The 23,629-nt window shown below is 36.9% G+C and overlaps 1 protein-coding gene across 1 annotated transcript; it reads left to right on the top strand.

The window, feature by feature from the left end:
• The first annotated feature begins 16,682 nt into the window (after positions 1-16,682).
• LOC125787589 (uncharacterized) lies at positions 16,683-21,673 on the top strand. Its single transcript, XM_049472008.1, has 2 exons — positions 16,683-16,757; positions 19,618-21,673. The coding sequence occupies exon 2, from the start codon at positions 19,757-19,759 to the stop codon at positions 21,671-21,673; it is 1,917 nt and encodes a 638-aa protein (XP_049327965.1). The 5' UTR covers positions 16,683-16,757; positions 19,618-19,756.
• The last annotated feature ends 1,956 nt before the right edge of the window (positions 21,674-23,629 follow it).

Raw genomic sequence — 23,629 nt, 5'->3', positions numbered from 1 at the left:
TTAAAAATTAAATATGCACTAGGATAATACGGTTTGACAGGGTAGCAAAACTCGACAGACACTGGATGGAAGCCTAGTTCGAATCCCAGTCGTGGTTTTATTCTCTTAATGTTTTATTTCATAATGGCAATTAATGTTATTATTTTACATATATATTAATGTAGCCTACATATTTCTACGTATTTCCTGTAATATATTATTTAACAAATACTAATTGATAACATTTGTATAGGCCTAGAAACACGTTGTATTGGCTAAATAATAAATTTTCTTTATTCACACTCTGTCTGGCCCTGTTACCTCCAGAGGATAATTAGGTAATTCAAAACACCTGCTTATTGCATATCTTATTCACAGAGTGCATATAGCACAATGGGTTTAAAAAAATAATTATTAACTATTTCATAAATGTTCACAGCACAAGTTATCTTTACTCAAGAGATGCCTGCTTGAATAATTAACATACATCTTTCCAAGACTGTAAAATACATTTTAGCTAAAGAGCACTTCTCTTTTCACTACACTGAATTCATGTTTGCCAAATAAAGCTAAATGTTAAAGACATACATTAAAAAAAGGACTGAATTTTATTATTTTACCTGGGCGCACATGGGTAAAAGTGAAGTGGCTCAATTAATGTAATTAACACAAACATTAAACAAATAGGTACACTTGATATCTTAAATCCTCGTGCAGCAATATTAATGTGATTTATCAGCTTTCTGTATCCTACCGTCCACCGTCTGCACTAACCACCAGCAACTAAGCTCTTAACGACAGGTCTAGAGCTGTAGTTGGAACGACGCAGCTGAACCACGGTAGTTGCGAACATTCGCTGGAACCACGGTTCTGGGAAACACCTGAGTAGCTTAACTAAGGTTCGCACTATGCAAGTTACTAACGTGGTTACCTCCATAGTTCCAACCACGCTTTTGGGAAACACCTGCGTCGCAGCTGCATCGTCCAGACTATGTAAGTTGCTAACGTAGTTAGCAACTACGCTTTTGGGAAACGTACCCCAGATTGTGTTCATCTGTTTTGTTTAGCCACAGACCTGCTGTGTTGTTTGTCCTCAGTGTCTCAGGTTTGCTTTATTTATTTAGTTTCTTTGTTTGCGTAGCTTGCTTGTTTGGTTCAGTATTTTAGTTTATCCTCTGTTTCATAGTGTTTTGTTTTAGTTACCTTTTCTTTTTATACTCCCTAGTGTTCTTTTCTTTGTTAGTTTATATATGGATAATAAAAAAGACTTGCATTTGCATCCTGCCTCCTCCTCTGCGTTACAATAACACAGTTTAAAAATTACTTTTTATTTCTCAGCAGTACTGAAGTTATACAGTATTAATACTCAGAGGTTACACATGTTGTAAAACTAACTTTAAAAACATGTTAACTGTGTTTCCACACTCCCGCTAATCACACACTAACGAGCCGTCGTGCGAGCGGCGAGATAACGAGCAGAAATCGTGAAGCAGCTGCTGCACACATCATTAACACCAGAGCACTCACTGATTGGTGCGAGAGACAAACCATCAGCAGAACAAAGAAAACAAAGAACAAAGAGAAGAAAAGAGAGGAAATAAAACATTCAGCTTTATTCAACTGAACATTTCACTATTTACTCACAATTACATCAAAGCTGAATTACGTTTGCATTTTGAAAGATGATTCAATGCATCAATGATAGTGCATCTCAAAAAATGTGAATATCATTGAAAAAGTTACTCAGTTATTTCAGTAATAATTCAGTTGAAAATGTGACACTCTCGATATATAATATAGATGTATAAAAAAAACACACAGTGATCTATTTTAAGTGTTTATTGCTTTTATTGTTGATTATTTATTATGGCTAACAGCCAATGAATAAAACCCAAAAATCAGTGTCGCAGAAAATTTGAATATTATATTATACAAGACCAATTGGTACTTTTGGTACTGGCAGTGTGCCAAATCCTGCTGGAGAATGAAATCTGCATAAAAGCATCTCTATAAAAGTTGTTTTCAGCAGAGGGAAGCTGTAAGATATGAAGTGCTATAAGATTTTGTGGGAAAATAAAACTGCGCTGACTTTAGACTTGATAATAAAACACAGTGGATCAACACCAGCTGATGACAGACATGACTCTCCAAACAAACCATCACTGATTGGTGGAAACTTCACACTAGATCTCGAGCAGTTTGGACTGTGTGTCTCTCCACTCTTCCTCCAGACTCTGCTCCCTTCATTTACTTTAAATGAAATGTAAAATGTACTGATGATCAGTGATGGTTTGGAGAGTCATGTCTGTCATCTGCTGGTGTTGATCCACTGTGTTTTATTATCAAGTCTAAAGTCAGTGCAGTGCAATGTTTTTTTAATGATATTCTAATTTTTTGAGACGCACCTACATCATACTCTAGTTATCCAAAAGCAGTGTGTAAGACTGGTGGAGGAGAACATGATGCCAAAGATGCATGAAATTAAAACTGTGATTAAAAACCAACCAGGATTATTCCACCAAATATTGATTATTTCTGAACTCTTAAAACTTTATGAATATGACATTTCTCATTTTCTGTAAATAAATGCTCTAAATGAGAATATTTTTATTTGGAATTTGGGAGAAATGTTGTCTGTAGTTTATAGAATAAAACAACAATGTTCATTTTACTCAAACATAAACCTATAAATAATAGCTAAATCAGAGAAACCGAAGCGGTCTCGTACTTTTTTCCAGAGCTTTATATTTTTTTAATATTTGGCCGCATTCATATATATATATATATATATATATATATATATATATATATATATATATATATATATATATATATATATATATATATATATATATATATATTTTCTTATTAAATGTTTTCAGTACTTTTACACTGTAAATGTCGGCAGCATTGTAAATGAGGGTGACCCTCAATGTGTTCCTGAGTGAAAACAAACAAAGATTGATTGATTGATTGATTGATTGATTGATTGAAACACATGTGAGAGGTTCAGAAGCGAATCTGTCTGTCAGTATAGAAAGTTAATTGGACTATTTTTTTAGTTATCCTTAAATAATTCTGCAAATAAAACAGCAAAATGTGAAATATCTATACTGTTATTTAGTTATTTATTTAGTGATTTATAGCAGCTCTTAAATCTACAGTAGCTGCTGAACACAAAGCTTTAATGCAGATTCCAGACTTTCCTGCTACACCCACTTCCTCTCTCTGAGGACATTCCTGCATTTTCCCACACTTTAACAGCCCTGTCGCGCTGCAGCGTGATCCAGATAACACCACGGCGTCTTCACTATTATTAGTGCACCGGAGTGCACGGTAAACTCTCAGTAGGTGATCTCGGTGAAGAGTGGAGAGACACACAGTCCAAACTGCTCGAGGTCTAGTGTGAAGTTTCCACCAATCAGTGATGGTTTGTTTGGAGAGTCATGTCTGTCATCTGCTGGTGTTGATCCACTGTGTTTTATAATCAAGTCTAAAGTCAGTGCAGTTTTGTTTTCCCACAAAATCTTACAGCACTTCATATCTTACAGCTTCCCTCTGCTGAAAACAACTTTTATAGAGATGCGGATTTCATTTTCCAGCAGGATTTGGCTGCACACTGCCCACACTGACTGAGTACCGAAATGACCAATTAGTCTTTATAATATAATATTCACATTTTCTGAGACACTGATTTGGATTTTTTATATATTGGCTGTAAGCCATAATCATTAATCAACAATAAAATAAATAAACACTAAAATAGATCACTTTGTGTTTTTTTTTAATACATCTATATAATATATCAAGAATTTTACATTTTACCATAGTGCAAGGTAAACTCTCAGTAGGTGGTCTCGGTGATAGGAACGAGTCTGAGGAGGAAGCATGATAAATTTACCTTTTCTATATCTATATGAAAGGGAAACGGGATGAAGTGGAACAGACTGTGAATTTTAAATCAAAAATAGAAGTGTGGGAAAAAAAAAAACGTAATCATTTTACTGGATATATGTAAGGTATATTTAATCATTTCTTCACTTTAGCCCAGACCTGAAAAAAAAGAGCCCAAAGCAAAGAATATGATATAAAAAAAGCAAAAAGAGAGCGATTTGTTCCTTTTGTCTGATTGACTCTATTGAAGTAGAGTTTCTTTTGTTATTTTTTTTTAACTCCTTATCTTACAAGAGAGCCTGAGCACTGAGACATTTATTTTTTACTTTATTTACTGTAACTAATCAACCACCAAATGATTTAAAGCAACAATAAGTAATAAATAAGTTTAAATGTGAAAAAAAGGTGAAAAATGACTGAAGAGGTCAATCTTAACACTCTGTCCTATTACGGAAATTAATTCTTAGATCTTATCAGATTGGTAAAATGCTAATTATATACTTAAACTTAATTCTTGTTACTTTCACTCCTGTTACTCAAAACATATAAAGTAACAGGAGTGATTTTTCTGTCATAACGATTAATTATTTGAACATACAGTCTATAACCATTTCTTTAAAAATAATAATAATAATAAAAAAAAAGACTTTCTCGAGAGAAAATCAAAGGAACTTATTTTTAAACATGATTTTAAAATGATTTTAGACATTAGTTTTTTAACCGTATTTGGCTTAGAGACCTTGTAAAAAATTAAGTGAAGCTGCCTAAGTTTGACCGGTACATGTTTTAAATAATAAATTAAATATATGTGTTATTAGAATAAATATATAGAGTTGAAAAAATATATATTTTTTAAAGTATATTTTTGAGGGAGTTACTACAAGCAAAAGGCACGCATCACTATTATTGTAAGGAGTTGCCAAATATTCTATGCTGTATTGTACCATTAAACCTACTTTACGTGTAAATACATTTAAATTTATATGTATATATACTGTGTCTGCAATAATAATAACAACGTTAAAAGTCCAACAGAATTTATTTAGTACAGAAAGATCTTTTTGATCACACAGATTGGGTTTTTAAAGTGAGAAAAGGCTGATTTTCCCTGTGATTTTGCTGTTTAAGTGTTATTGTTTCAAGGTTAAACAGATTTAACACTGGCCAATGGCAGAACCACAGCGTTTATCTAACCAATGAGAAGCGGTTACAGGCCTCGCAGCACATGCATGCGGTAAGAACCCAACCAGAACCCCATAATTCAGTGTTTTGGGGCTTTGTGTGCGTATCACATGACCCGCAAGATTTCCCCGTGTTGATTAGAATCATATGTTCGGCTCCGAGCCAGAAAACTGCATGAGGTTCTCCTCTGCTTCAGTCAGAATCAGAGCAAAATAGACCTTTTTCTTCAAAACCCAAGTTAGGGTATTTTTTGCACTATAAATTGCATTTAAAATACTTTAATTTTCCCAAAAATCATCAGAGCTCCTTATAATCCGGTGCTCCTTATGCATGAATTCTACCAGTCAGGTATTAAGGAGCAGTAAAGGCACTCTGCTGACCGCTATTACCCCATTCAGAGGGGAGTATTAATCAGCCTGTAGTCTGCTGCTAACCCTGGCTAGCACTGCTGGAGCAGCATTAGCATGACCCACTAACTGAGCTAAGCGCTAGCTCTTTCATCGTTCAGAGGTGAGTATATTAAACTGTAGTCTATGTGTTTTAAAACAATTATTATTAAAATTAATTTAAAACAAGCTATGAGGAACAAACCGCTAATAACTAATATCACCCTGTTATATCACACTCAGGGTTCCTCTGCGTAACTAGCGGTTAGCTGCTAATGCTAATGCTCCACCCTTAGTGTTGGAGAAATTTGTGAATCAAAGCTTACTGTAAATAAACAGAAGCGCTTTACTCACCCAAATAAACAGTCTTCAGAAGAGAAATCTGTGTAGATTAACATCCAGCACTCATTTAACTTTAAAAGAAGTCTTTTTTAATTACATTTTTGTTTACTTAGCTTATCTTAGCTTTGCTTATTTAGCGGAGAGACCTGCTGAATTACAAGTTCCTTATAGTGTCTCTTAAAACGCGCTTTATAATTCAGTGCACCTTATAGTATGAAAAATACGGTAAGATTACTGGCGTCACAAAATGATTTTAAAGCACACTGTTATAGCAGATTTTGTTTTTTTGGTATGTTATTTGGTCTTATTTCATGTATAGTTAACTTTTTAAAATTTGGTTTGCCTTAGCTGTCCTTTTACCTTCCTTTATATAGTATAGTTAACTATATTATTATATATATTATATATAGTTATATAGTATAGTTAACTATATTATTATATATATTATATATAGTTATATAGTATAGTTAACTATATTATTATATATATTAGATATAGTTATATAGTATAGTTAACTATATAATATAGTTTATTTTTTCTTCTTTTATTGCTTTTAATTATTGCTTATTATTTTTTTTACTCCTTCTTTGTTTTAATTATTTATCTGTAGTTGCATTCTCATATTTTTTTTTTATCATTACCATTGATTTCCTTACCTGTGATTTTATGATTCCTACTAAATTCTTATTTTTATCTTGTTTACTTTATATCTTAGATAGCTAGCTAGTTTTTATAGATAGATAGATAGCTAGCTAGTTTTTATAGATAGATAGATAGATAGCTAGTTTTTATAGATAGATAGATAGATAGATAGCTAGTTTTTATAGATAGATAGATAGATAGATAGTTTTTATAGATAGATAGATAGCTAGCTAGTTTTTATAGATAGATAGATAGCTAGCTAGTTTTTATAGATAGATAGATAGCTAGCTAGTTTTTATAGATAGATAGATAGCTAGCTAGTTTTTATAGATAGATAGATAGCTAGCTAGTTTTTATAGATAGATAGCTAGCTAGCTAGTTTTTATAGATAGATAGCTAGCTAGCTAGTTTTTATAGATAGATAGCTAGCTAGCTAGTTTTTTATAGATAGATAGATAGATAGATAGATAGATAGATAGATAGATAGATAGATAGATTCTGATAACTGAGAACAGCGTGGTTGTACTTTCCTACTTTCCATTACAGAATTTAAAGAGACGCTAGCACATTTTGTCGTTGCATTTCATTCATAACTGTTTATTGTCTGGATGCTACAAGCAATTGATTGGTTTGCTTGCCTCGTTGAAACGGGTCTGATCAGATGGAGCCCTGTGGTGACGTACTGAGCGAGTGTTTTAGAGCGTTTGTTCTCGGTACGTCGAGTCGTTTTAATTCGCGCTACAATCACATCTCATATCGCTCTGTCTAATGCAATTACTCTCAACTTCCTCTTCAGCCCTGGATTTATGGGCTTTAAAATAATTTTATAAGTGGATTAGCCGAGCTCAGCCGTGCCACTTTACATCAGTCCTAATGGCAGAGCAAAGCTCTCGCCGCCTGTAAAACCAGAAATGAAGAGTAATTGGCAACCGCACATGCAAACGAGGAAACGGTCGGCCCGGCCGAGAGCCGGATGAGGTGAGAATGGAGCGTATCTTCAGATTATATTATTATTATACTTCTGAATCATGTCCATTAGCTTTCTGAAGTACTGTACCTGATATGAGCTCAGAACCTGTATTTAATCTACAATTCAGATTGTTGAAAATTGGGATAAGGATAAAATAAGGATACCACAGCAACTCACACAGATACCAGAGCAACCCATGCAGGTACCATCCTGATACAAAAACCACAGCAACCCATATACAAATACCACAGCAACCCATATACAGATACCACAGCAACCCATATACAGATACCACAGCAACCCATATACAGATACCACAGCAACCCATTCACAGATACCACAGCAACCCATACACAGCTACCACAGCAACCCATATACAGATACCACAGCAACCCATATACAGATACCACAGCAACCCATATACAGATACCACAGCAACCCATATACAGATACCACAGCAACCCATATACAGCTACCACAGCAACCCATATACAGCTACCACAGCAACCCATATACAAATACCACAGCAACCCATATACAGATACCACAGCAACCCATATACAGATACCACAGCAACCCATTTGCAGATACCACAGGACCCATATACAGATACCACAGCAACCCTTATACAGATACCACAGGACCCATATACAGATACCACAACAACCCATATACAAATACCACAGCAACCCATATACAGATACCACAGGACCCATATACAGATACCACAGCAACCCATATACAAATACCACAGCAACCCATATACAGATACCACAGCAACCCATATACAAATACCACAGCAACCCATATACAGATACCACAGCAACCCATATACAGATACCACAGCAACCCATATGCAGATACCACAGGACCCATAAGCCGATACCACAGCAACCCATATACAAATACCACAGCAACCCATAAGCAGATACCACAGCAACCCATATGCAGATACCACAGCAACCCATATGCAGATACCACAGCAACCCATATACAGATACCACAGCAACACATATACAGATACCACAGCAACCTATAAGCAGATACCACAGCAACCCATATACAAATACCACAGCAACCCATATACAAATACCACAGCAACCCATAAGCAGATACCACAGCTACCCATATACAGATACCACAGCAACACATATACAGATACCACAGCAACCTATAAGCAGATACCACAGGACCCATATGCAGATACCACAGCTACCCATATACAGATACCACAGCAACCCATATGCAGATACCACAGGACCCATAAGCCGATACCACAGCAACCCATATACAAATACCACAGCAACCCATAAGCAGATACCACAGCAACCCATATGCAGATACCACAGCAACCCATATGCAGATACCACAGCAACCCATATACAGATACCACAGCAACACATATACAGATACCACAGCAACCTATAAGCAGATACCACAGCAACCCATATACAAATACCACAGCAACCCATATACAAATACCACAGCAACCCATAAGCAGATACCACAGCTACCCATATACAGATACCACAGCAACACATATACAGATACCACAGCAACTTATAAGCAGATACCACAGGACCCATATGCAGATACCACAGCTACCCATATACAGATACCACAGCAACACATATACAGAAACCACAGCAACCTATAAGCAGATACCACAGCAACCCATATACAAATACCACAGCAACCCATATGCAGATACCACAGCAACCCATATACAGATACCACAGCTACCCATATACAGATACCACAGCTACCCATATACAGATACCACAGCAACCCATATGCAGATACCACAGCAACACATATACTGATACCACATTAGCCCCTTTACAAATACCACAGTAACCAGTAAGTGTACTTAACTGTACTAAAATGGAACTATTTTAAATATACTTAAGTAACATTTAAACATTTAACCTACTTCATGTATGTAACCCCATATTTTAAATATGCTTACAGTAACATATTTATACATTTAATGAGTATTAAACTGTATCACTATTATTATACACCAGGTATATTAGAAATGTACTAAAAATGATGTTAAATATATGTGATTTTTTATATATTTACAAATAAATATGATTCTTGTTCCTGTCTTTTTTAAGGAGAACACTTCTAGTATACTTTATTGGGTATAAAAATATTTTTTTTTATACTGTACTAAAAGTTTTAGCGTGTTACAAATTTACTTTAATTTTTTTAATTAGTTGTAGTAATTTAATTTACTTTCTTAAAAGTTACACGATACATTGTACTTTAAGTGAACTCCTGTAACAGCTGTTTTTAACACACTTTGCTAAAAATGTACAAAAGTATATTTGGAAATATGTATTTTAGGAGTATATTGAATTACATTAAACTAAATGTGTACTTCATAGTAGTTTATTTATTTAAATACACTATACTGAACTAAAAAGTGTGATCAACGTTTTCTTTCAAACATTTGATGAAAGCATAATATTAATGTACTTTTAATTTATTTGAAGAAGGTACATAAATCTGTTGGTATATTTACAGCATACTTAGACATTTCTTAATGTGTTTTAAGTACAATTAAGTATGTATTTTTTTCACCAGGAGGGTGGAGGTGAAGGTTGGTTAGATAAGGTCTGTAGCTTAATGACTATGTGCTGATTTTACTTAATATGGGTTTTCTTACCTGATGATCCTCGAAGAACCAACGTGTTGACTCTACAGTGCAGCAGTTTCCAATGTGAGCTTCCAGTAGAGGGATTTAAAAACGTCCGCCATCCTGAAAACACTCAGGCCTCCATCCTGCATCAGGCCTTCATCCTTGATCAGAGGTCTTCCATTAAAGACTTCACTTCAGGATCTCAATAAGAGAGAGAGCCCCCAGTGGCTGGAGTGTGTATTATAAACCTTATACCACTTTTTTCCATTAATAGCTGAAGTATGTAACTTAGAACTAACAAAATATATCAGTCCTGCTTAAACTTCCTTACCTGCTGCTCTCAGGTTCAGCTGTGCTATAGGCGAGGATAATGTTTCCATGCACTTCTGTACGCAAATAATTATACATGCATCACAATATGCAAATCAGTAAAATCAGCTCTCCTTTCTGCCCTACCCCTAAACCCACACATCATGCATCATGCATCCCAGAAGTTGATATAAATGAGAAATGGAATTAGTTTTGGAGCAGTTCTATTGATTTTTTTCATCAGGAAATTTAAACTCAATGTAAAAAACAGCTGCTAGATTCACATCATGCCAAAAAAAGTGAAAATCTAGAACAAAAATAGAGATTAAGTTTTTATTTTAATCTGAAACATGTATCAAATCCATCACAGTCTGATGTAAGATGTAAAATCAATACCTGTTTGGTAATTTTAAGCACATTGTAAGCGGTAAACATGACTAAACATGGAACATAGCCTTGAGTTATTAGTGACATGAGTAGTTTTACTCTTTTTTTATTAAAACTTAATCCAACAATGTTCTTTTGACCACATTTTCTATGCTAATGTATTTCCATTGATTTAAAAGCAGAGGTCACTACAGTCGATGTTCTTTAATGAAACGCTTGATGATAAACTGCAGTTTTCATGACTTAAGCTCCAGTTCAGTCCATGTCCCGGTAATGAACTTCCTGTAGATTGTTTTGGTTGGATTGTTTTGTTCTGTTAAATCGACTCTAAAGGAACCTTACAGAGGAGAGTAAATGTGAACTGGAGAGGAGCCACATTTCCAGAAAGGAAACTCACTGTTGTTTATTTAACTGCTGTTTCAAAACAGTGTTAAGCACTGAGCCGGTGATGGATGCTACAGTCAACCCAGGAATGTGGGATTCCATACGTAGGAATGTGGAATTTCCTGTACTATATGCAGTATATGGACCAAACAAAGTGAGGGAACACCTATTTATTAATTAATCCATCATTTCTACTGAAATTAATGGTTAAAAATAGATTTAAAAAGAGTTTATTCTGCTTTTGTTGTCCGGAGAACACTTTCTACTAGATTTTAAAGCATTGCTCTAAAGAAGATTGAAGATTTGATTGCCTACAGCAATTACAAGATCATTAGTGAGGTCAAAATGATGAACTCCCCAACTTATCCCATCCAAAAATATGGAATAAAGCTCCATCGTTCCACAGAACACAGAGTTCCAGAGTGTTTTATCCAATTGAACTTTCTTCTATACTGTATAAATGGTCTAGAAAAGCCGTGTGTTGTTTGTATCAGCAATAGGTGCAACCTTGGACACAGTATAGTCCAAATACAGCTCTAGAAAAATACAAGAGTCCACTTAAAAATTATGAGTTTCTCTGATTTTATCAAATTAAAAACCTCTGGAATATAATCAAGAGGAAGATGGATGATCACAAACCATCAAACCACCAAACTGAACTGCTTGAATTTTTGCTCCAGGAGTAAAGCAGCATAAAGTTATCCAAAAGCAGTGTGTAAGACTGGTGGAGGGGAACATGATGCCAAGATGCATGAAATTAAAACTGTGATTAAAAACCAACCAGGGTTATTCCACCAAATATCTCTTAAACTCTTAAAAAAAACTCTTTTTATATGGTATCTACAAAACATGTTTGTAGATTACATAAAGATAAAGATAAATATCTCACCAGCTCTATTCTTACCAGTTTCAGTCCCTTTCAGAACGAGCCGTTTAAAGGCTCTGTCACTTTTATGTAAACAAGCTGTTGCTGTGGCCACACCCTGTGTTCACGCTAAGCATTTACCTACCACACATTAGTGTTAGCTTGTTCTAAATGGCTAAACACCAACACAAAGAAGCACAAAACTCCAAATTATTTGAAAGCTCTTACACCTCCCTTACTTGCTGACTTGCCAAGGACAGTAGGTATAGATCCCTCCCTCAGAAGAAGTCTGCTCGCTAAACCTGCTGTGTACTGTCTGAGTTCTTAACCAGGAGACAGAAATGACTGAAATGATTAAAATGATGTTTTTTTTTTTTTTTTCAACTGATCTAGTGGGTGGGGCTCTGGTGGGGGAGGTAACAGATGAGGGGTGGAGTCAGAGAGGTTCTATGCAGGTTTCCTTATTGTGATGTCACAATAGGGGAGGGGCATCCGAACAGCCCATAGAAGCAAATGATTCCTAACGGTGTTTTTATAGAGGCAGAGATACCCAAGCAATAAAGCGATATTTTCTTTTTTGGCCATTTTCTTACCAATTTTCAAGGCAATCAATTACCCAACCCACTTATTAGGACTCCCCCTATCATACCTAGTGATGCCTCAACACAAGGAAGATGAAGACCAGCACACACCTCCTGTGATACATCACAGTCTGTGAAGTCAGACTCCGCCTCTTTTCAAACCTTTTGGCCGAGTAGCATCACAGCGCTAGCGCTCGGAGGAAAGCGCAGCGACTCGGTTCTGATACATCAGCTCACAGACGCAGCCTTGTGCTGATCCACATCACCTTGGGAGTGATGAGGAGAAAGAAGATCGCCATCTACTGTACTGTACCCACCCAGAGAGAGGAAGACCAATTGTGTGTGTGCTCTCTCAGGGCTCCAGCAGCTGAAGGCAAGCTGCATAACCTGGATTCGAACCAGCAGTCTCCTTAAAATCATAGTGGCAGCGCTTTAGACTGCTTTAGACTGGACTACTCGGATCCCCAATTTGTACTATATATATATATATATATATATATATATATATATATATATATATATATATATATATATGTATACAGTACTTTTACAACAATTTATACAAATTTTCTGGCATGTAAGTGTAAAGCCTTAAACAGGATTACACAGGAAATCGTTATTATTGGCTGTGGAATTGTTTTTATGACCCCGCACCGCCGCCCACTCTGTTTGTTAACATCGCCGCACTAAAAGTCGTTAGCGAATAGCGTTTTCTCAAGATCCTCCACCTCGGCTCGGCCTCATAAATTCCACATAACGGCTGCACTTCAGCACAGAACGCCTCCCTGCTTCAGCTGAGCAAATCAAAACAGGTTATCTAAATGCATTCAGGAGAGTTTTCATCTGCTGCAGGAACCTGCCGGAGAAATATATCAATTACCAGCATCAGAGCGACGCTCGTCTGTCTTCCTAACAGCCAGACAGTTTCAGGACTGGAGGAGACGCATCATTAGAACAGCCTCATTTGAGATGAGGGTCAGAACTGAGATCAGGTCACTTCTTCAGGAAGTTCAGTTTAAGCAGATTTCAGAGGAGAGGATGACGAGGTTTTATTCAGATAATCTGCAGTAGAGCCACACTATTTATTGGTTCTATTTTAACGATATTTAGGCGAGCTCTATTCCTATCCGGACGGGATTAGTTTCTGTGTAAAATATTTCACAGTTCTAGTCTAGAGTGATAAAACTCCTGCATCCAGACTGCAATTGTAAAAACAGGAGGACCAGTGAGTTTTTTCTCGGCTTTCTCGGTCACATGACATCATCGCAGAGTTCAGTAGCTCCTCCATTTCCACTCGCTGTTGTGTTTTTTACGTGGATCTCTGTGGAAACCGTGGCGCGCCCAAAGTGTAATTAAGGTGCACGGCAGTGGACAAATAGCTATTTTATTAAACGTGAGGTAAAGAGATGAAACTCAGAGATGTGCGTCCAGACGGGACTAAAATTACCGGAGGACATGCTGCTTCTACATCAGCAGCCGGAGTCTGAGAGAGAGAGAGAGAGAGAGAGAGTACAGTAGATCATGCTGTTTTTCCATCAGCAGCCGGAGTCTGAGAGAGAGAGAGAGAGAGAGAGAGTACAGTAGATCATGCTGTTTTTCCATCAGCAGCCGGAGTCTGAGAGAGAGAGAGAGAGAGAGAGAGTACAGTAGGTCATGCTGCTGTTTCTCCATCAGCAGCTGGAGTCTGAGAGAGAGAGAGAGAGAGAGAGAGAGAGAGAGAGAGTACAGTAGGTCATGCTGCTTCTACATCAGCAGCTGGAGTCTGAGAGAGAGAGAGAGAGAGAGAGTACAGTAGATCATGCTGTTTTTCCATCAGCAGCCGGAGTCTGAGAGAGAGAGAGAGAGAGAGAGAGTACAGTAGGTCATGCTGCTGTTTCTCCATCAGCAGCTGGAGTCTGAGAGAGAGAGAGAGAGAGAGAGAGAGAGAGAGAGTACAGTAGGTCATGCTGCTTCTCCATCAGCAGCCGGAGTCTGAGAGAGAGAGAGAGAGAGAGAGTACAGTAGGTCATGCTGCTTCTACATCAGCAGCTGGAGTCTGAGAGAGAGAGAGAGAGAGAGAGAGAGTACAGTAGATCATGCTGCTTCTGCATCAGCAGCCGGAGTCTGAGAGAGAGAGAGAGAGAGAGAGAGAGAGAGAGAGTACAGTAGGTCATGCTGCTTCTACATCAGCAGCCAGAGTCTGAGAGAGTAGAGTAGACACCAGGCCCAACTTTACCTTTATCTTCTCTTATATTGTTTCCCAGATGTTTGAAATAGTCGACCTTTTGAGGGTTATAAAGGGTTATAACCTTGGCTTAACCAATGCCTGTTGCCTGCAGTGCTGAAATCCAGCATTTAAACCCCAAACCTACATGAAGCTTTTGAAGAAAATGCAGATTAATGCAGGGAATTTGAGCTCTAGTCATTTCTAATTTGTGTTTTTTGAACTCTTGGTTGTTTTAGAGACCCGCAAAACACTGCAGAACACTGCAGAACAATACAGAACAATACAGAACACTGCGGAACAATACAGAACACTGCAGAACAATACAGAACAAAACAGAACACTGCGGAACAATACAGAACAATACAGAACAATACAGACCAACACAGAACAATCCAGAATACTGCAGAACACTGCAGAACAATACAGAACAATACAGAACAATACAGAACAATACAGAACACTGCAGAACAATACAGAACAATACAGAACAATACAGAACAATACAGAACACTGCAGAACAATACAGAACAGTACAGAACACTGCAGAACAATACGGAACAATACAGAACACTGCGGAACAATACAGACCAATACAGAATAATACAGAACAATACAGAACAATACAGAACACTGCAGAACAATGCAGAACAATACGGAACAATACAGAACACTGCGGAACAATACAGAACACTGCAGAACAATACAGAACACTGCGGAACAATACAGAACACTGCAGAACAATACAGAACAAAACAGAACAATGCAGAACACTGCGGAACAATACAGACCAATACAGAACAATACAGAACACTGCAGAACAATGGGGAACAATACAGAACAATATAGAACAATACTGCTTTACAGAGGAATTAATTTAACCTCAATACACCAGAGACCAGCATGTGATTATTTGGCCTCTCTGTTAGAAAACACTGGAGGAACAGCCTCGGGATACTGGTGAGTGTGTGTGTGTGTGTGTGTATGTGTGTGTGTGTGTGTGTGTGTGTATTGTGTGTGTGTGTGTGTGTTCCTTAAGTAATTCACAGGAGTTCACATTGAATACTCATTTTTGCCATGACCTAAGTCCTGTTAATGTGCGGCACAGAGAAATAAAAGAACAGTGTTTCCCAGAAAAAGAAAAAGCCCTTAAGGCTGAGCTGAAAGTGCAAATACATCCTGGATACTGTTAAATACAACACTGCACACAATCTCCTGCTGGATACACTGCAAAATATAGTGCTTTTCTATACATACAGCTCTAGTTTCTGAATCAGTTTCTCTGATTCTGCTATTTATAGGTTTATGTTTGAGTAAAATGAACATTGTTGTTTTATTCTATAAACTACAGACAACATTTCTCCCAAATTCCAAATAAAAATATTCTCATTTAGAGCATTTATTTACAGAAAATGAGAAATGACTGAAATAACAAAAAAGAAGCAGAGCTTTCAGACCTCAAATAATGCAAAGAAAACAACAAGTTCATATTGATAAAGTTTTAAGAGTTCAGAAATAATCAATATTTGGTGGAATAATCCTGGTTGGTTTTTAATCACAGTTTTAATTTCATGCATCTTGGCATCATGTTCTCCTCCACCAGTCTTACACACTGCTTTTGGATAACTTTATGCTGCTTTACTCCTGGTGTAAAAATTCAAGCAGTTCAGTTTGATGGTTTGATGGTTTGTGATCATCCATCTTCCTCTTGATTATATTCCAGAGGTTTTTAATTTAGTAAAATCAAAGAAACTCTATATTTTTAAGTGCTCTATTGGCATGCCAGTCCTTGTTTTTATAAATGCTGAGCAGAGAAAGTTCCCCCTTTAAAGAAGTAGAGTTGAGTAGAGTTGAGTAGAGCAGGGGGGAAACCCTGTAACTCCGGTCCCTCCCCTCAGATCTGCTCAGCAGGGCCGGGGCTGAGCGGCTCAGTGTAGATCCTGCAGTCTGAGGAGGAACTTTCTCTGCTGGATGGAGCTTCAGGAGGTAAGAGTTTTAGGAGTTTTAGAAGTTTTAGGAGTTTTAAAAGCTGTTTTAAAAATTTTACAGCTGATTGAACCTTTTATCATGCTTCTTTTAGATGATATATGTTGAAATAAACTGTGTTTTTAGTGATTTTAGGCTTTAGTGAGGTAATTTTCCAAGTTAAAGTTAAGCTGACTGCGGTTTTTCTTTAGTGAACTAACACTAGTAGTGTTTATTTAACACTGGCAAATTTGTATATACATAATATATATATATATATATATATATATATATATATATATATGTGCTTGTATTGAAGGTTAAAGCTGAACGGATCACATTTTTTTTAAACTTTTAAAAACTTTAAAAAAAACTTTTTGGACATGATTGCATCTAAAATCCATCATTTTTCACTAATATCACAAGATTTCTTGAAATACAGCATAAAACAAACTGCTTGACTGGAAAAAGTAACACAACAAAAATATATATATATTCTTATATATATTAGTCCTTTTTTGTTAGAAGCACTTGTGTGATTAGGGTCATTGTCCTGTTGCGTGACCCACTCTCTCCTGAGATTCAGCTCAAAAAACAGATATCCTGATATTTTTCTTCAGAATTTCCTGGTATAATCAAGAATTCATTGGGTATTCCTGACCCTGGTGCAGTTCAACAGGCCCAAAACGTGACACTACCACCACCAGGTTTCACAGACTGGATTTTGCTGCAGGATTTAATGCTGGAACACTTCTTATTTAAAAATAATATATTTTTTTGTCTTATCTAATTGTAGTTTTAGATCACATTTACTTTACAGAAATATAGATTTTTTTAAAACTTTTAAATATATATCCAAGATAGAATCCAATATAGTAATAAAAAACACAAACAACCCAGAAAGATTTACAAGATAAACAAAAAGTACCTTATAATAGACTCAATACATAAATTGAAAAATTCTACAAAAAACACATAAAAAAAGGGTTTACCTCTTTTTTTTTTTTTTTTTTTACCAAATTTTAATTTGTGTAAATAATGTTTCCAAAAGAGGATTCAAAGTAAGATTTAAAGTAAAGTTGATTTTAGAGATTAAAAATACATCTTAATAATCTTTACATTTAATATCTACCCTGTAATTCACTTTACAAAAAAATGACTTAGCTAGAGCTTAAAAAGAACATTAAAAAAATAAATGTTCTACTTTTTTTTGGATGTTTAAAGTAAAATGTACAACTTTTAAATATATGGTAGAGTAAGAATTAAGTGTTACTAATTAAGTATTACTTTTAAAATCTATAGAATAGTAAAATGATTTAAATTTCATGAGTTATTCAGAGTTTAGGATGGTAAATCCACCTCACTCAGCTTTCATGCTCTCTGATATTGGATGATATTTTGGGTTTTTTCAGGGATGTTAGAACAGAACTAGAACAGGTAAACGGTTTTAACTAAAAACACAACATGAGTTATCCTGAACCCAGCTGCCCTGTAATCTTCACAGGTCTTTCTCAGGATAAACTGTTTCTCTGCCCAGACGTTCAGAAGTTCAGATGTTCGAGCTGATGTGAGCTTTGGAAACTCTCAAAGTGTTTTTCTTTATCTGCTGTGAAATCTGTGGGTTCAGATCCCCGGGTCTTGAAAAGTTTCCAAAGAAAACTGGACCTGTTTCCCAGCTGCTTCCCATGAGTCCCTGAAATAAAGAAAATTTAACAAAAAAAAAAAAGAAAAAATCTAAAATATTCTGTTGTAAGTCTCAAATGCATGTCAAAATTGATACAGATACATATAGAAGCAAAAGCAAATAAAAGGTACCAGAAGCAAAAGACTATTAGCAGCAAAATCTACAAAAAACACGTATACTTTTCCCTTTTAATTCTTAAAATTTTGATTGCAGAGTTATTTTTGGTGTAAAACTTTTAGCAGAAAAATAACTCCAATAATTTTACGGGGTATACTTTTTAAAATGATATTCCAGTGTTTGATACATCAACAACAAACTGCTTGCCTGGAAAAAGCAACCCAAAAAAAAAGTTCACCTGTTATGTAGGTAAAAAAATGGCGTATAATTGGTAAACTTTTTTTATGAAGATAATTTTGTTCCAAATGTTTTACACAAAAATATAAAATCTGCCATCAAAATTGTAGATTAGCTGAAAGCAAAGAGAAGATTTCAGAAGCAAAAGACTTTTAGCAGCAAAATCCACAAAAACACAAAGACTAAAAACAAAGACTGGCAACATCCAACCACAACTATTAGTCCCTATTTGGCTTGATTGGAACCACAAGCAAGCAGGTTCTAAAAAATGTGTCCAGGTAAAGATACCAAATTTGCCCAATGGAACAGCAAAAACATGAGTAGAGCAACAGTAGAACATGCATTGGAAAAGCATAAGGGTCTTTGTCCCTAAAGACATCTTTCATTAGAGCGTTAGGGACTGACGTACCGTAGGGAACACCACGGTTGCGTTATGAATTGCCAAGCAAAACTGCAAAATCAAACACAGTGCATGAATAATTTAGCGTAACACAAATGTCAGGACTCCCCTGTGCAGCTTGTTAGTGAAAAGTTTAACAGAACAAAAACATGCACCGCCCTTATTGACTGTCGGATAATGGATTGACGATGAACCGACGCCCACGTTGAGCTCGGATGCTGACGATTACGAGGATTATGAGGAAATCACATCGGGATTGAACAGCCCTGTGGTTTTAGGAGTTGGGATGGACTTGAGAGGCTGCGTTCGAGTATGAAGCCAGATGTTGGCGTTCAGTCTGTAGGACTGGGCTGCCTGAAAGAGCTGCACAGGAAATCTGCAGAGCACTCCCTTGCATGCTTTTCTTCAAATTACTATTTTTTTCTTTTCTTTTCTGGTTTCAGATGACTGCTGCCAGCTTATGAGGCGAAGGAAGACTTGTGGAAGACTTGTGGAAGGTAGTAGAAGACTGCAGAACTTCACAAAGTCGTATTGAATCCCTTGAACATTAGCTGAAACAGCTTTTCCCAACTTTGTCTCAGAATGGGACTCTTCAAGTTTCTACTTTTGCTTTCTATAAGCAGCTGCCTCTGCCAGAAGGACTGCACTGGAGTGGATTGCCCTGATCTTAAGAACTGCATTGATGAAGTTCTAGAAAACGGCGCCTGTTGTGCCACTTGCATGCAAACTGGCTGCATGTGCGAAGGCTACCAGTACTACGACTGTGTGAACGCCGGCTTCAGAAAAGGAAAAGTACCAGAAGGAGAGTCTTACTTTGTGGATTTTGGAAGTACAGAATGCTCTTGCCCAAAAGGCGGCGGACGGATCAGTTGCCATTTCATCCCTTGTCCAGAACTTCCGGCCAATTGCATCGACGTTTCAGAGCCTGCGGACGGGTGTAGTCAATGCGAACGGATCGGTTGCGTCTACGAAGAGCAGAAGTACGAAGCTGGCCATTCTTTCCACATGGACCCTTGCCAGGTCTGCCATTGCCCCAACGATGGCGGAAATTTAATGTGCTACCCGATCCCAGATTGCGACCGGAGGAAGGTTCACAAGCCAATGCTGGCGACTACAACTGAGGAGAACCTTCCGCGGAGGCGCCACAATGAACCCATCCGGAATATCTTCAACGCTCATGGCTCGAGAGCTTCGTTCTCCAAACCTTTCCCAGTGTCTCACAGAGACAACCTGCCTCCTTTTAAACTGAACCCTCGCCCAAGCCAAATCGAACGAGTAGAAGAAAAAGCAAAAGCAGAAAAAGTTGCAGAAGACGTGGAAGACATAGAGGAAGAAGACTATGACTACCCTACTACTACTTCTTCAGACTCCTTGGAGCCTTCTTTAGAGCCTGACCTTGCCTCTTCTACTACAGACCCAACCATTATCTCAGGTTCTTATCCTGAGAATGTTACAGCCCATCAAACCATCCATAGAGGCGCCAAGCAGGAGCTCAAGGAGAGATTAGGCTTTCATGAAGCGACTACTGAGAGACCATGGTTTCCTTTACACAAGAACGATAGGACAGAGAAAGAAGAGGCAAGAAAGAGAACTTCTCACAAAAAAGACATTTCAAACTCTCACCCTGAGATCGATACCTTAAAGATTTCCAAAGATGACTCTTTGGAAGGAGGCAAGTTGAAATTCCCTGAAGAAAGTCCAAACGAAGAGAACTTTCCCATCTACAGAGAACCCACGTACGAAGAACAGTTTTCTATTGACAGGGAAAGAAGCTCAGAAAGGCAAAGTTTTGGTCTTTACAAAGACAACGTCAGCGAGGAGACTACGCCACTTGAGGAAGGCAATCTTGATAGCGAAGGACAGCTTGTCGCTCCTACAGAACCAACGGTTGGTGAGATGTTTGACCTCTACGAGGATACAACTTACAGTGAAGCAATAACCGATTCAACAACGGTTGAGGAAACCACTACATTATCACCTCAACTTCTAGAAAAAGAGGTACAACCAGAGATCACGACAACATCGCAACCTCTTATCAGCACTAGCACTCTTCAAAGTCAACCAACCACACCAGAAGATTGGGAGATTTACACCAGAGAGATTGAAGAAGACGCTCTATCAAAAGAAGAGGTCAAAAATGAGGAAAATTTCCTGATCATAAGTAATGTGACAGATGTTGGTAAAGATAGTAAACCAGATGAAAACAGTATCCTAAACTCATTCAGAGACATTCAGAAGAGCATCTCAGCATCTCCAGTGACAACTTCAGGAATTGTTTCAGAACAGGACAGAGCAGAACCTGAGATCACTACGGTTCCATTCGAGAGATTGAGCCCCACCAGCTCACCGTCCTTGAAAGCAAAGGTGGACAAAGATGGACAATCAGAAGTCAAACAGTCGCAAAGCCTGTTTGATAACGTTGATTTAAGGGAGGAAGCTGGAGAGGAAGAGAGAGAAGAAAGAGAAAACACTCTCAGTTCCTTCCCAAAGGGTGAGTAAACAAGTGCTTTGTTGTGAGTTTAATCACTACTCAGGATGCACGAGTGGATGCGTGTCATGGAGTGTGTTGAGAATTCAATTAACACCCCTTTTTAATTGAGAGCCGACATTGACCAGGTATTACACACTGCTTTACAGTGTAATTAGCAAATTAGCAAAACACAACACAACCGATGTCTGCAGCAGCTGCTCGTAGACAATAGAGAAGCTGCATAGACACCAAGGACGCATTGAATTGAATTTGGCAACCAAAGATATTTAGCTGAAATTGGGAAAACATATCCAGTGTTCAGCCAAATAAGTGAAAAAACAAGTGATTTATATCCAACAATGATTAATTTAGGTCTTCTTAGGTTTCTAACATGAGAAATAGTTTCAGCAGTGAAGGATCTTTACTGAATTCAAGGACTTGAGTTTTGTTACAGTCATTATATGGTAATAAGGTACTGTAATACAGCTCTGGAAAAAAAAATGAAGAGATCACTTCAGTTTCTAAATCAGTTTCTCTGATTTTGCTATTTATAGGTTTATGTTTGAGTAAAATGAACAATGAACAATGAGACAACATTTCTCCCAAATTCCAAATAAAAATATTTTCATTTAGAGCATTTATTTACAGAAAATGAGAAATGTCTGAAATAACAAAAAAAAAAAAAAAGAAGCAGAGCTTTCAGATCTCAAACAATGCAAATAAAACAAGTTCATATTCATAAAGTTTTAATAGTTCAGAAATAATCAATATTTGGTGGAATAATCCTGGTTGGTTTTTAATCACAGTTTTAATTTCATGCATCTTGGTATCATGTTCTCCTCCACCAGTCTTACACACTGCTTTTGGATAACTTTATGCTGCTTTACTCCTGGTGTAAAAATTCAAGCAGTTCAGTTTGGTGGTTTGATGGTTTGTGATCATCCATCTTCCTCTTGATTATATTCCAGAGGATTTCAATTTGGTAAAATCAAAGAAACTCATCATTTTTAAGTGCTTTCTGTGTGTATGCTATATACGACATTATAATGCATTATGAACACAGGACTCATAGGGGATGTTCCAATGGTCTAAAAAAAGCTAAATGATCAAATTTCAAGGCTATAAATCTTATTCTTTTTTCTGACAAGAATTTTTGTTTTACTAAGCGTTGTGTAAGTGTAAGAATGTTTTACTTATTTTAGAAATAATTATCTTATTTAGTCTTACTTAGAATTTCCACCTTATTTTAAGTTATTTGAACTAAAAATAAACACTAACATTCAAATTAGGAATAAAAATAAGGATTTTTTTGCTTGATTTTAGTTTTACTTCACTCATTTTGGGACTTTGTGATTGTGGCTTATTTAAAAAAAATCTTGCTAGGAATAATTTGCTCACCGTATTGGCATTTTTTTTTGCTTAATTTGGCCATTTATGTCTCAATTTAAATCTAGTTTTTGCCAAAAGATTTTTCAGATGAGTTCAGATGGTATTCTTCCTGTTAAAGGTTTGCAGTGATGCAGCTGCTTGTGAACATCATTTCTCTTCACGGTTGGTTTGGGTGGTGCTGGCTCTCGCTGTTGGCTGGAAATGTGAGAGTTAGTGTAAATATTGAGCACCGGGGGGTCGGGTCGGATTACAGAAGCCAAACACCCCCTCCTGCTGAGAACATCCTCTCTACACACACCTCCACACACACAGCTAACACACACACCTTCACACACAACATCACACCCTACCGTCGTTTAGCTAAAGCTCAGAGCTCTGTTAGCACAGGCTGCTGGGGGTTACCAACGATTAGCTGCAAGTAAATTTGCTGAAAATCAGCTTAAAAACATTAAACAGAAAGGTATTAATAGATTAAATCTGTGGAAATAATCCAGATTTGGCTCACATGAAAAAAGAGCTTGTAAAATCCAGATGTTTGCACTTGTTGCACTTGTTTGCAATGATTACGGGTATATTTCATTTATTTAAGATCATTA

This window comes from Astyanax mexicanus, chromosome 24, assembly GCF_023375975.1.
Source record: "Astyanax mexicanus isolate ESR-SI-001 chromosome 24, AstMex3_surface, whole genome shotgun sequence".
NCBI lineage: Eukaryota > Metazoa > Chordata > Actinopteri > Characiformes > Acestrorhamphidae > Astyanax > Astyanax mexicanus.
The sequence above is the reverse complement of the archived record's forward strand: the minus strand, read 5'-3'. Positions and strand labels throughout refer to the sequence as shown.

Bases quoted from the DNA above. Each gene is read 5' to 3' on its own strand.
- LOC125787589 (XM_049472008.1), top strand. From the start codon at position 19,757: ATGGGACTCTTCAAGTTTCTACTTTTGCTTTCTATAAGCAGCTGCCTC.